This window comes from Salvelinus sp. IW2-2015, unplaced genomic scaffold (assembly GCF_002910315.2).
Source record: "Salvelinus sp. IW2-2015 unplaced genomic scaffold, ASM291031v2 Un_scaffold1758, whole genome shotgun sequence".
In the NCBI taxonomy this organism is placed as follows: domain Eukaryota; kingdom Metazoa; phylum Chordata; class Actinopteri; order Salmoniformes; family Salmonidae; genus Salvelinus; species Salvelinus sp. IW2-2015.
Window position 1 is genome coordinate 189,356 of NW_019943139.1, and position 14,837 is coordinate 204,192.

The following is a 14,837-nucleotide window of genomic DNA, read 5'->3' on the forward strand; positions in this document are numbered from 1 at the left end:
AGGGCACAGAGAAGCATAGCCTGCATCCCAAATAGCACTCTATGGTAAACCTGCTGTGGATGAGATAAGAGCCACGGCTCTGTAGTGTAACAGACCGGGGCTCAAATAGTATTTTGTTCCTTTCAGGTACATTACATACAGATACAGGATTAGTTGAAGAAAAAAAACAAACGAATTTGATCCCAGGTTTGCATCAGTATATGGATGGAGGTGGAACCCAACCCCCGTCTCATAACCCTGTACATCCATCACCACTATTGTCACATCTCAGATGAGATTATCATCAGCTCTTGTAACCGAGGTAAAAGGTTATACTTATGTGTAACTGAGGTAGGTTTGTTTATGTGTATGAGGTAGAAGGTTGTTTACGTGTATGAGGTAGAAGGTTTGTTTATGAGTAACTGAGGTAGAAGGTTTGTTTATGTGTAACTGAGGTAGAAGGTTATACTTGTGTAACTGAGGTAAAAGGTTATACTTACGTGTAACTGGGGTAGGTTTGTTTATGAGTAACTGAGGTAAAAGGTTTGTTTACGTGTAACTGAGGTAAGAAGGTTTGTTTACGTGTAACTGAGGTAGAAGGTTTGTTTACGTGTAACTGAGGTAAAAGGTTGTTTACGTGTAACTGAGGTAGGTTTGTTTACGTGTAACTGAGGTAGAAGGTTTGTTTATGTGTAACTGAGGTAAAAGGTTATACTTGTGTAACTGAGGTAGAAGGTTTGTTTACGTGTAACTGAGGTAGGTTTGTTTACGTGTAACTGAGGTAGAAGGTTTGTTTACGTGTAACTGAGGTAGAAGGTTTGTTTACGTGTAACTGAGGTAAAAGGTTTGTTTATGTGTAACTGAGGTAGAAGATTATACTTACGTGTAACTGAGGTAGAAGGTTTGTTACGTGTAACTGAGGTAGAAGGTTTGTTACGTGTAACTGAGGTAAAGGTTTGTTTACGTGTAACTGAGGTAAAGGTTTGTTTACGTGTAACTGAGGTAGGTTTGTTTATGTGTAACTGAGGTAGAAGGTTTGTTTATGAGTAACTGAGGCAAAAGGTTTGTTTACATGTAACTGAGGTAGAAGGTTTGTTTATGAGTAACTGAGGTAGAAGGTTTGTTTATTTCTGTAACTCTGTGTTGTTGTTTGTGTCGCACCGCTTTGCTTTATCTTTGCCAGGTCGCAGTTGCAAATGAGAACTTGTTCTCAACTGGCCTACCTGGTTAAATAAAGGTGAAATAAAAAATAAAATAAAAAAACATACTGTAGGTAGTAGGTATGAACTAGAATTTAGATTAGATAGATATCAAAAACATATTCACTTTAAATTCTTTATATATTCACCCATGGAAACTCCATCTGAACCCTATTCATCTTCAATTAGCTAGAGTCAATGTTGGAGCTCTGTAACTTGAGTTCTCTATCATTCTCTATGGGAAACACCAGAACATGTTAAATCTATCGGCAATCTACTGCCTCCTTCTGGCCAAACGCTGTAATTACAAGGTATTGGGAGAAGCTTCCCATCAAGCCACGGAAACTACAGTATTTGACTGAGTAACTTTGTACAGCAGCCACAAACAGCAATTAAATGCCAACATCAACATTTTAAACTTTATTTTACATATATTTCTCCATATATTTAAATTCCATGGTAACAATACTTTTTTAAATGAACAGTGACTGTGAGATAGGTAACACATTTTAATCAACAGTAAACTGTGAGTGTACAAAATTAGGAACACCTGCTCTTTCCATGACAGACTGACCAGGTGAATCCAGGTGAAAGCTATGATCCCTTATTATGTCACTTGTTAAATCCACTTCAATCTGTGTAGATGAAGGGGAGGAGACAGGTTAAAGAAGGATTTTTAAGCCTCGAGACTATTGAGACATGGATTGTGTATGCATGCCATTCAGAGGGTGAATGGGCAAGACAAAACATTTAAGTGTCTTTGAACTGGGTATGGTAGTAGGTACCAGGCACATCTGTTTGTGTCGAGAACTCCAATGCTTCTGGGATTTTCATGCTCAACAGTTTCCGTGTGTATCAAGAATGGTCCACCACCCAAAGGACATCCAGCCAACTTGACACAAATGTTGGAAGCATTGGAGTCAACATGGGCCAGCATCCCTGTGGAACCCTTTCGACACTTTGTAGAGTCCATTCCCCGACAAATTGAGGCTGTTCTGAGGGCATAAAGGGGGTGCAACTCAATATTAGGAAGGTGTTCCTAATGTTTTGTACACTCAGTGTATATAGTCTTGTGAGTGTGCATTGAGTCAGTACAAGATAAGGTCAGTGCAGATAGCTATTTAGCAGTCTAATGGCTTGGGGGTAGAAGCTGTCTCAGCACCTGTTGGTATGGGAGGCGATGCACCAGGACCGTTTGCCGGACGGTACCAGAGCGAACAGTCTATGGCCTTTGGTGGCTGAAGTGTTTGGCAGTTTTTCAGGCCTTCCTCTGTCTGACATATAGGTCCTGGATGGCAGAGAGCTTGACAACAGTCGGGGGGAAAGTGTTCCTAATGTTTGGGTATACTCAGTGTATATTATATATATATATATATATAATCAATAGTGAACTGTGAGAAGCGTTAAAAGGCATAGAACACATGGGCTACAGGATGTAGTCTTTCACCAATGAGTCACATTTAAAACATGGTTCAGACACTGTGGGAAATGACATGAATCCATGCAACATGGTCATTTCCCTGATGGCATGTGAATCCCAGAGAATGAAAGGAAAATTGAAAAGACTGTAGACTGTATATAATCAATACAGTAGAGATGTGAAGCTGTCTAGATTAGTGGAACTGGGATTGGGAAGGCAGAAGGAACACAGCTCTAGCCAGCTTCAGCTTGTCAGTTCTCTGACAGTTGAATCCCACAGATGACAGAATGAATGGAAGATACTGTATACAGTACTTGGTACAGTCTTCCCGAGAGCCTAGGACCATATGTTGTTCTCAATGATATGATTCATACAGACACCAACAGAAAGTCAACTAAAGTATATAGTACGTATAGAGCGGCTTGGTAAGAATATCATATTCATATCAGACAATAAATGATGATAGTTTTCCTTATACATCCATGGAGACATACAGTATAACTGTTCCTTCCTGGTCTCTCTGGTCTCACTTCCTCAGTTCACCTCCTCCTCCTAACCAGGTCCTCTTGCTCAGTGCCTAAAAGGACCAACATGTAAATATTCCATAATAAATGAATCATAATTTCCCCTTATACGTCCAGAGAGAGATATACAGCAGATACCTTTCTCCCTGGCACCTCTCTGGTTCCTGCTCTCCAGTACGCCTCATCCTGCCAATTGGAGCACATTTGTCAGCATCTCAACCATTTATATGGCATAATAAACACACCGCGTAATAAATAATAATCATACATTTAAAATCCATAGAGACACACAGAATACCTGTTATTTCCCGGTCTCTCTGAATCTGGTTCTAATTCTCCAGTCCACCTCTTCCTGGCTCCTCTACCAGCCCAGCCCCTCTTGCTCAGTGCAGCTGACAGTGTAAAAGTCAAAGGTCACATGTTCCATTAGCGGTTGGAGGATGAGCTTCTCTCTGTGTGGCGCCCTGGGGCAATGGAAAGGGCACAGAGAAGCATAGCCTGCATCCCAAATAGCACTCTATGGTAAACCTGCTGTGGATGAGATAAGAGCCACGGCTCTGTAGTGTAACAGACCGGGGCTCAAATAGTATTTGTTTCCTTTCAGGTACATTACATACAGATACAGAGATTAGTTGAAAGAAAAAGACAAACGAATTTGATCCCAGGTTTGCATCAGTATATGGATGGAGGTGGAACCCAACCCCCGTCTCATAACCCTGTACATCCATCACCACTATTGTCACATCTCAGATGAGATTATCATCAGCTCTTGTAACCGAGGTAAAAGGTTATACTTATGTGTAACTGAGGTAGGTTTGTTTATGTGTAACTGAGGTAGAAGGTTTGTTTACGTGTAACTGAGGTAGAAGGTTTGTTTATGAGTAACTGAGGTAGAAGGTTTGTTTATGTGTAACTGAGGTAGAAGGTTATACTTGTGTAACTGAGGTAAAAGGTTATACTTACGTGTAACTGGGGTAGGTTTGTTTATGAGTAACTGAGGTAAAAGGTTTGTTTACGTGTAACTGAGGTAGAAGGTTTGTTTACGTGTAACTGAGGTAGAAGGTTTGTTTACGTGTAACTGAGGTAAAAGGTTTGTTTACGTGTAACTGAGGTAGGTTTGTTTACGTGTAACTGAGGTAGAAGGTTTGTTTATGTGTAACTGAGTAAAAGGTTATACTTGTGTAACTGAGGTAGAAGGTTTGTTTACTTGTAACTGAGGTAGGTTTGTTTACGTGTAACTGAGGTAGAAGGTTTGTTTACGTGTAACTGAGGTAGAAGGTTTGTTTACGTGTAACTGAGGTAAAAGGTTTGTTTATGTGTAACTGAGGTAGAGATTTACTTACGTGTAACTGAGGTAGAAGGTTTTTTTTACGTGTAACTGAGGTAGAAGGTTTGTTTTACGTGTAAACTGAAAGGTAAAAAGGTTTGTTTACGTGTAACTGAGGTAGGTTTGTTTATGTGTAACTGAGGTAGAAGGTTTGTTTATGAGTAACTGAGGRAAAAGGTTTGTTTACATGTAACTGAGGTAGAAGGTTTGTTTATGAGTAACTGAGGTAGAAGGTTTGTTTATTTCTGTAACTCTGTGTTGTTGTTTGTGTCGCACCGCTTTGCTTTATCTTTGCCAGGTCGCAGTTGCAAATGAGAACTTGTTCTCAACTGGCCTACCTGGTTAAATAAAGGTGAAATAAAAAATAAAATAAAAAAAACATACTGTAGGTAGTAGGTATGAACTAGAATTTAGATTAGATAGATATCAAAAACATATTCACTTTAAATTCTTTATATATTCACCCATGGAAACTCCATCTGAACCCTATTCATCTTCAATTAGCTAGAGTCAATGTTGGAGCTCTGTAACTTGAGTTCTCTATCATTCTCTATGGGAAACACCAGAACATGTTAAATCTATCGGCAATCTACTGCCTCCTTCTGGCCAAACGRTGTAATTACAAGGTATTGGGAGAAGCTTCCCATCAGCCACGGAAACTACAGTATTTGACTGAGTAACTTTGTACAGCAGCCACAAACAGCAATTAAATGCCAACATCAACATTTTAAACTTTATTTTACATATATTTCTCCATATATTTAAATTCCATGGTAACAATACTTTTTTAAATGAACAGTGACTGTGAGATAGGTAACACATTTTAATCAACAGTAAACTGTGAGTGTACAAAACATTAGGAACACCTGCTCTTTCCATGACAGACTGACCAGGTGAATCCAGGTGAAAGCTATGATCCCTTATTGATGTCACTTGTTAAATCCACTTCAATCTGTGTAGATGAAGGGGAGGAGACAGGTTAAAGAAGGATTTTTAAGCCTCGAGACTATTGAGACATGGATTGTGTATGCATGCCATTCAGAGGGTGAATGGGCAAGACAAAACATTTAAGTGTCTTTGAACTGGGTATGGTAGTAGGTACCAGGCACATCTGTTTGTGTCYAGAACTACAATGCTTCTGGGATTTTCATGCTCAACAGTTTCCGTGTGTATCAAGAATGGTCCACCACCCAAAGGACATCCAGCCAACTTGACACAAATGTTGGAAGCATTGGAGTCAACATGGGCCAGCATCCCTGTGGAACCCTTTCGACACCTTGTAGAGTCCATTCCCCGACAAATTGAGGCTGTTCTGAGGGCATAAAGGGGGTGCAACTCAATATTAGGAAGGTGTTSCTAATGTTTTGTACACTCAGTGTATATAGTCTTGTGAGTGTGCATTGAGTCAGTACAAGATAAGGTCAGTGCAGATAGCTATTTAGCAGTCTAATGGCTTGGGGGTAGAAGCTGTCTCAGCACCTGTTGGTATGGGAGGCGATGCACCAGGACCGTTTGCCGGACGGTACCAGAGCGAACAGTCTATGGCCTTTGGTGGCTGAAGTGTTTGGCAGTTTTTCAGGCCTTCCTCTGTCTGACATATAGGTCCTGGATGGCAGAGAGCTTGACAACAGTCGGGGGGAAAGTGTTCCTAATGTTTGGGTATACTCAGTGTATATTATATATATATATATATATAATCAATAGTGAACTGTGAGAAGCGTTAAAAGGCATAGAACACATGGGCTACAGGATGTAGTCTTTCACCAATGAGTCACATTTAAAACATGGTTCAGACACTGTGGGAAATGACATGAATCCATGCAACATACAACCTAGCCATAACAGAGTAGGTGAGAGCTGAGTAAATACTGCACCTGTATAAACACCAACACCATGTCAGAAATTAAATGACATAGTGAAATATGCACTTCACTTAAAGTCAAATATAACGGGCCAGTTTCCCAGACACAGAATAAGCCCAGTCCTGAACCCAAAAACAAATTTAAATGGAAAATCTCCATCTGACATAGCAACAAACAAAAAAACACAAAAAAACAACAACAGTACAAGTCTTCTTAAGGAATGTGGAGGAAAGAACGTTGACACGTTAGTATTCACATTGTCCTCTGTCTCTGTCTGGCGTTAGCAGCTAAGGTCCCTCTCCACAGCAGAGTGGAACTGAAGACTTCTATTCCCTCACTGGAAGGCTCCCCTTAGGTACAGATCTAGGATCAGCTTCACCTCTCCCAATCATACCCTTAGCCATTAGTGGGGGAAAAATTGAAAAACTGACCTGAGATCAGTGTCTAGGCTCGGGCAACTTCACCCTACTCCAAGTCTGAAGGAGAGAGGCTGAACTTTTCCAAAAAGCTCCGGTCAACAAGCGTGTTCCTATAGCAACCAGAGACAGACACGTCCTCCTCAGAGAAAGGGAGGGACAGCAGAAGAGACATCTCACAGTCTTCTGTAGGATCAGGTTGTGAATGCGTTTCAGTGGGGTCACTAGTGTTCCCACAGCTACTGTCACTGGAACAGGGGCTCAGGCTTAGAAGAGGTAATGGAAGACGTTCTATCTCCTGGTCTGGATGTTCATTGTGGGAACTGCTTATGTTAACTGGTACTGCGTTTAAGTTACAGTTTAAGGCGGCCATATTGTCATTGTCACGAGGCAAATACTGAGGATGGGTCTCCTCTCTCACAGCTCTGGGCCTCAGTGAAATGGCCGTGTTTCTCAGGACCTCCATGAGTGTGAAGTTACTCTGGGTGAATTGACTGAAAGGGACACTCTCCTCCAAATCCAGGTTCTCTGAGACCCTGTGGACCAGATGCAGGCTCCATGGGGCTCTGTCTCTGGTCAGGCTGGGGTCTCTGGTCAGGCTGGGGTCTCTGGTCAGGCTGGGGCTGGGGTCTCTGGTCAGGCTGGGGCTGGTCTTCTGGTCAGGCTGGGGTCTCTGGTCAGGCTGGGGCTGGTCTCTGGTTCAGGCTGGGGCTGGGGTCTCTGGTCAGGCTGGGGCTGGGGTCTCTGGTCAGGCTGGGGCTGGAGCTGGGCCATGTGTCTTTGTTAGGGCTGTGGTCTTTACTCAGATCCATCAGTATACAGTCTGAATCTTCTCCATCTTTATCTGCATCCAACTCTGTGTCCATCTCTTCCTCCTGATGAGGATGCTCCATGGACCCTGTCTCCCAGGCTTCGTCCACCACCGACCCAGGTCTGGAGTCTCTGGAGGGGGCCTTAGGGGGGGACTCAAACACCACCCCTCTGGGTGGAGGGGGTCGGATAGGCCTCCGCAGCAGGTTACTGTAACCCAGGAAGCTGGACTGACCAGGGTCTTGAACCGGCAACTCGGGCCGGCCCTTCATGTAGCGCCGGACTGACTCGGGAACCAGGACTTCGTGGTGTTTTCTCCTAGGCAGCAGGGCAGAGAAGGAGGGGATGCCAGAGGTAAGTCTGCCCACGATGGGGACCAGGGAGGTGGGCTGCAGGGCCGAGACAAAGTCCTCCAGTTCCTGGTAGGAAAGAGGGATGAGTTACATAAATACATTTAAATTAAATCAAGGGTGTCTGTACACTAGTTTCTCTATGGGATATCAAGAACAGAACCAGTTTAATATCTTAAATGGTCTTGGAACGCTCCTTGCATGCAGAGCCATACAAAGGTTAAACCACTGCAGGCTTGAGCTATTAAACCTAATATATTCCACAAGTGTACAATCCTGGTAGGTTGTTGTGATCGTATAGTGGTTGATACTCTGCATTGTGGACGCAGAAACCCTAGTTCGAATCTGGGTCAAGGCATTGCAATGTCATAGCACAAGGGTTCTTTTTGAATGAATTAAAACTTTGATGGGGGTGGGGGGGCCACAACAACACAGAACTCATCATGAGGGGCCTCTGATGGGGGTGGGGGGGCCACAACAACACAGAACTCATCATGAGGGGCCTCCTCGTGACAGCGAAGACCGAGAAAATCTGCTTTAAAGTTTATTTACTGCAATTCTACACATTTTGCAATGTGGCGGAGAGAAGAATTAGCAATTTTATAACACATTTTATGCAATTCTACACATTCTGCCATGCAGCGGAGAGAAAAATGTTTTACAGCTAATTTACTGCAATTCTACACATTTTGCCATAGCGTGGAGGCAAATGTTTGCAGTTTTAATATGATAACAGATTATCAACTGGGCCCCACCCAGGTCGGTAATTCGACCATGCTCACTACAAGTTTATATAGCTGGCCGCTAGACGGACCTACCAATCTAAAACAAAATGGAGCTGACATGGGATAATTAAGTGACTGCTGATGCACAACCACATTTTGAAATTGCACCTTGTGAATTCTATTATTTTAACTGGTAAGTACTGGTACTGTGGCTTAGCTGGTTAACGTGCCTGTCTAGTAAACATGTCATTGTTCTGTGTACACTATGCAGTATTCTGTGCATATGACAAAAACTTTGATTTTGGTTTGATGTAAGTAAGCGTTTGTCAAGTATGCATACCTCTTACTATATTTTTTTTATGGGAAACTTATTTATTAGTTAAGAAACTAAAAAAAACTAAAAACATGAAAGTGGTACTCCAGGCTCCTTTTCACCTCATTCACGTTACATAGCACATTTCAGTAGGTCGTCCAGGTATCCTCATTGCATGGCACAAATTGTACGCCATCGCACTGTACACTGCCCTATCCCATATGTTCATTGACTACAGCTCAGCCTTCAACCCCATAGTACCCTCCAAGCTCATCATTAAGCTCGGGGCCCAGGGTCTGAACCCCTCCCTGTGCAACTGGGTCCTGGACTTTCTGACAGACCACCCCCCCAGGTGGTGAAGGTAGGCAACAACAACTCCACTACACTGATCCTCAACACAGGGGTCCCACAAGGGTGCGTGCTCAGCCCCCTCCTATACTCCCTGTTCACCCACGACTGCGTGGCCACGCCTCCAACTCAATCATCAAGTTTGTAGACAACACAACAGTGGTAGGCCTGATTACCAACGACGATGAGACAGCCAACAGGGAGCAGGTGAGGGCCCAGGCAGAGAGGTGCCAGGAAAATAACCTCTCCCTCAACGTCAACAAAACAAAGGAGCTAATCGTGGACATAAAGGAAACAGCAGAAGGAGCACGCCCCTATCCACATTGACGGACCCACAGTGGAGAAGGTAAAAAGCTTCAAGTTCCTCGGAGTACACATCACTGACAATCTGAAACCTTCCACCCACACAGACAGTGTGGTGAAGAAGGCGCAGCAGTACCCTGCCCTGAACTGAGTCACTGTCACTAGCCGGCTACCACCCACTCATCCCTGCACCTTAGAGGCTGCTGCCCTATGTACATGGACCACTGGTCACTGTAATAATGTTTACATATTGTTGTACCCGTTTCATATAAATCCTATTCAACTATTGCTGTAACGTTACATATACTATTACATCCACGTATTCTTCAGATATACTATATAAATGTTTCCAGAAAACGTTACTGTCCATAATGATTATACATCCAATCACATAACAATCATCCTAATATTTCTTAATTCCATTATTTTACTTTTAGATGTGTGTGTGTGTATTGTTGTGAATTGTTAGATACTACTACACTGTTGGAGCTAGAAACACAAGCATTTCACTACACCCGCATTAACATCTGCTAAACATGTGTATGTGACCAATAACATGTGATTTGATTGTGCTGGTGTGATAGAACAGCAGAGTGTGCAGCGATAGTTATTTACCACACCGCTGATCTCCTCAAAACAATAACAAATAGACCTGGAGCAGCCAGCGGATCTCAGCTTTAAATTTGCAGTTATAAAAATAAAATAAAAAATAAAAATACTATTTTTCTCTTATTTTACCCTTGTAAATTACATTGCTGTAGGTCTACTTTAAATATAGTTTTCAACAGGTAAAGTTCCAAAATAGCTGGAGGGCATCTTTAAATCAATGAGTAACCCTAGTAACCATAGTAAACATCAACTGATTAATTCTTTAAAAAGAAAAATTGTGTTGAACTCATCCTTAAAGTACATCCTTCAACATCCAGGGGGCGTACTTCAACATCCAGGTGCCTCACGCTACGGAAGCAGGAGTAAGGCTCGTACTCTATGGGTCGTTCCAACTCAGATTAGACTACCTGGCTTAGTTAGTTAATGCGCCTGTCTAGTAAACAGGAGATACGGAGTTAAAATCTCAGCAGTACCCTTTTTAAAGAATGTCATTGTACTGTGAACACTACGCTGTATCCTGTGCACATGACAAATCAACCGATTTGGTGTTGAACCATGTCACCAAGTAGAGTTCAAAGTAAATGTAAATATACTTGGTGAATTATTTAATTTTACCTTTATTTAACTAGGCAAATCAGTTAAGAACAAATTKTTCTTTTCAATGACGGCCTAGGAACAGTGGGTTAACTTAACTGCCTGTTCAGGGGCAGAACGACAGATTTTTACCTTGTCAACTCAGGGATTCGATCTTGCAACCTTTCGGTTACAAGTTCAACGCTCTAACCACTAGGCTACCTGCCGCCCCTACACTCTAACCACTAGGCTACCTGCCACCCCTACACTCTAACCACTAGGCTACCTGCCACCCCTACACTCTAACCACTAGGCTACCTGCCACCCCGGTAAGGTAATTCCTCTTCTGAACTATTCTCTGGTTTCTCATATCTGGTGTAGAGTTCAACACTGTATGAAAAATGACGATAACTAGTGAATACACGATTTGACCTCTGAACATCTGTTGTCATAGTTTCGGTATGACACCTTTTGGTGCTGTAATTTTGGGATGGGTTCTTAAACTCCATGGCCAGCTGGACTAGTCGGGACTCCTTCACTTAGGTTGTACAAAAATTACAGCACCTTTTTCAAAAGCTGTCATACCGAAAAATGTACAGTAATGATAATGTTATCATGTGCAGAGGTGAAATCGTGTGTACAGCAGTTACTTATTATTTTACTACAATGTTACACTCATCCCTACCTGGTAAGAGGAGTGGTCCATGTTGAACTCATCCCTACCTGGTAAGAGGAGTGGTCCATGTTGAACTCATCCCTACCTGATAAGAGGAGTGTCCATGGTTGAACTCATCCCTACCTGATAAGAGGAGTGGTCCATGTTGAACTCATCCCTACCTGATAAGAGGAGTGGTCCATGTTGAACTCATCCCTACCTGATAAGAGGAGTGGCCATGTTGAACTCATCCCTACCTGATAGAGGAGTGGTCCATGTTGAACTCATCCCTACCTGATAAGAGGAGGGTCCATGTTGAACTCATCCCTACCTGATAGAGGAGTGGTCCATGTTGAACTCATCCCTACCTGGTAAGAGGAGTGGTCCATGTTGAACTCATCCCTACCTGGTAAGAGGAGTGGTCCATGTTGAACTCATCCCTACCTGTAAGAGAGTGTCCATGTTGAACTCATCCCTACCTGTAAGAGAGTGGTCCATGTTGAACTCATCCCTACCTGTAAGAGGAGTGGTCCATGTTGAACTCATCCCTACCTGGTAAGAGGAGTGGTCCATGTTGAACTCATCCCTACCTGGTAAGAGGAGTGGTCCATGTTGAACTCATCCCTACCTGTAAGAGGAGTGGTCCATGTTGAACTCATCCCTACCTGGTAAGAGGAGTGGTCCATGTTGAACTCATCCCTACCTGGTAAGAGGAGTGTCCATGTTGAACTCATCCCTACCTGTAAGAGGAGTGGTCCATGTTGAACTCATCCCTACCTGGTAAGAGGAGTGGTCCATGTTGAACTCATCCCTACCTGATAAGAGGAGTGGTCCATGTTGAACTCATCCCTACCTGGTAAGAGGAGTGGTCCATGTTGAACTCATCCCTACCTGGTAAGAGGAGTGGTCCATGTTGAATCATCCCTACCTGTAAGAGGAGTGTCCATGTTGAACTCATCCCTACCTGGTAAGAGGAGTGGGCCATGTTGAACTCATCCCTACCTGGTAAGAGGAGTGGTCCATGTTGAACTCATCCCTACCTGATAAGAGGAGTGGTCCATGTTGAACTCATCCCTACCTGGTAAGAGGAGTGTCCATGTTGAACTCATCCTACCTGGTAAGAGGAGGTGGTCCATGTTGAACTCATCCCTACCTGGTAAGAGGAGTGGTCCATGTTGAACCTCATCCCTACCTGGTAAGAGGAGTGGTCCATGTTGAACTCATCCCTACCTGGTAAGAGGAGTGGTCATGTTGAACTCATCCCTACCTGATAAGAGGAGTGGTCCATGTTGAACTCATCCCTACCTGGTAAGAGGAGTGGTCCATGTTGAACTCATCCCTACCTGGTAAGAGGAGTGGTCCCTGTTGAACTCATCCCTACCTGGTAAGAGGAGTGGTCCATGTTGACCTCATCCCTACCTGATAAGAGGAGTGGTCCATGTTGAACTCATCCCTACCTGGTAAGAGGAGTGGTCCATGTTGAACTCATTCCCTACCTGGTAAGAGGAGTGGTCCATGTTGAACTCATCCCTACCTGTAAGAGGAGTGGTCCATGTTGAACTCATCCCTACCTGGTAAGAGAGTGGTCCATGTTGAACTCATCCCTACCTGGTAAGAGGAGTGGTCCATGTTGAACTCATCCCTACCTGGTAAGAGGAGTGGTCCATGTTGAACTCATCCCTACCTGGTAAGAGAGTGGTCCATGTTGAACTCATCCCTACCTGTAAGAGGAGTGGTCCATGTTGAACTCATCCCTACCTGGTAAGAGGAGTGGTCCATGTTGAACTCATCCCTACCTGGTAAGAGGAGTGGTCCATGTTGAACTCATCCCTACCTGGTAAGAGAAGTGGTCCATGTTGAACTCATCCCTACCTGGTAAGAGGAGTGGTCCATGTTGAACTCATCCCTACCTGGTAAGAGGAGTGGTCCATGTTAACTCATCCCTACCTGGTAAGAGGAGTGGTCCATGTTGAACTCATCCCTACTGGTAAGAGAGTGGTCATGTGAACTCATCCCACCTGGTTAGAGGAGAGTGTCCATGTTACACTCATCCCTACCTGGTAAGAGAGTGGTCCATGTTGAACTCATCCTACCTGGTAAGAGGAGTGGTCCATGTTGAACTCATCCCTACCTGCGTTAAGAGGAGTGGTCCATGTTGAACTCATCCCTACCTGGTTAAGAGGAGTGGTTCCATGTTGAACTCATCCCTACCTGGTAAGAGGAGTGGTCCATGTTGAACTTCATCCCTACCTGTAAGAGGAGGTGGTCCATGTTGAACTCATCCCTACCTGGTAAGAGGAGTGGTCCATGTTGAAACTCAATCCCTACCTGGTAAAGAGGAGTGGTCCATGTTGAACTCATCCCTACCTGGTAAGAGGAGTGGTCCATGTTGAACTCATCCCTACCTGGTAAGAGGAGTGGTCCATGTTACACTCATCCCTACCTGGTAAGAGGAGTGGTCCATGTTGAACTCATCCCTACTGTTAACTCAAAATGACACAGCGACAAGGTTCCAGTTTAACAAGGTTTACTAAACTATATGAACACACTACAAGGTAGCCATTCCATTCCAGGCTAGGTCCATCAACTACAAGACTCCCTGCACAGGCGCACTCATGACTCAGTGATAGCCCCGTAATAACAGATATATAGGGGTACTTAAAACATGAACTTAACAATCTCCCCCTTTTCTTTAAAGACAAATAAAACATCAACAACATAATTAAATGTCCAAGTATTATTCACYGTCCCCATTACAAATGGGTTGTGTGACAGTTTTTATTTGTATTACTCAAGCTGCCACTTTCCATTACTGAGAGCCTGTAGGAGCGAGAGCCTGTAGGAGCACAAGACCAGATGCTCCTTTTTTAGTCAGACAGTCAGCAAGCTGTTCCTTTGTGGTCGACCACAGAATCCGCTGGATTCTCTGTGCTTGAATAAGTTCCTTGATGCTGCTAATCTCGAAGTCTTTTCTCTGACAGACTTGGTTGACTTCACAGCGTCAACTAATGAGTAGTTGTCAGTGACACAAACTACAGGTAGAAAGTGCCGTTTTGTCTCACCAGTGGTAAGCTCTGAGAACAGAGTTGCAAGAAAGACAGCATTGTCAATTCCATCCGCAAGAGCAATGGTTTCTCCAGCAAGTCCGCTTCGGACAACCCTTCTGATCCTTTTTGACTGCCAACACATGGGTGAGAATCTTCCTCCTTCACCCATTAACACGATTAGATGTCCACCTTGTGTGCCTCCATCTGTAAGGTTCCCTAGCGWAGCATCACTGAAGACAACTAGTTTCAAAGAGTCATCTTTTCCAACATGCTGAAACTTTAAAGTCACTTGTTGTGATTTCAGTTTACGAACAACTTTGTTTGCCTCGTGAATGGTTTGTACAGTGGCGTGTTTTGTGTTAGATGCCAAGTTGCAA

The 14,837-nt window shown here is 43.5% G+C and overlaps 1 protein-coding gene across 1 annotated transcript in view; it reads right to left on the bottom strand.

The window, feature by feature from the left end:
* Positions 1-5,164: 5,164 nt before the first annotated feature.
* The window catches only part of dclre1b (DNA cross-link repair 1B), a 21,056-nt gene continuing 11,383 nt past the window's right edge, over positions 5,165-14,837 (bottom strand). The window contains 2 exon segments of the mRNA XM_070439556.1: positions 5,165-7,357; positions 7,464-7,956. Coding sequence (XP_070295657.1) covers positions 6,777-7,357; positions 7,464-7,956 — 1,074 coding nt within the window. The 3' untranslated portion in view covers positions 5,165-6,776.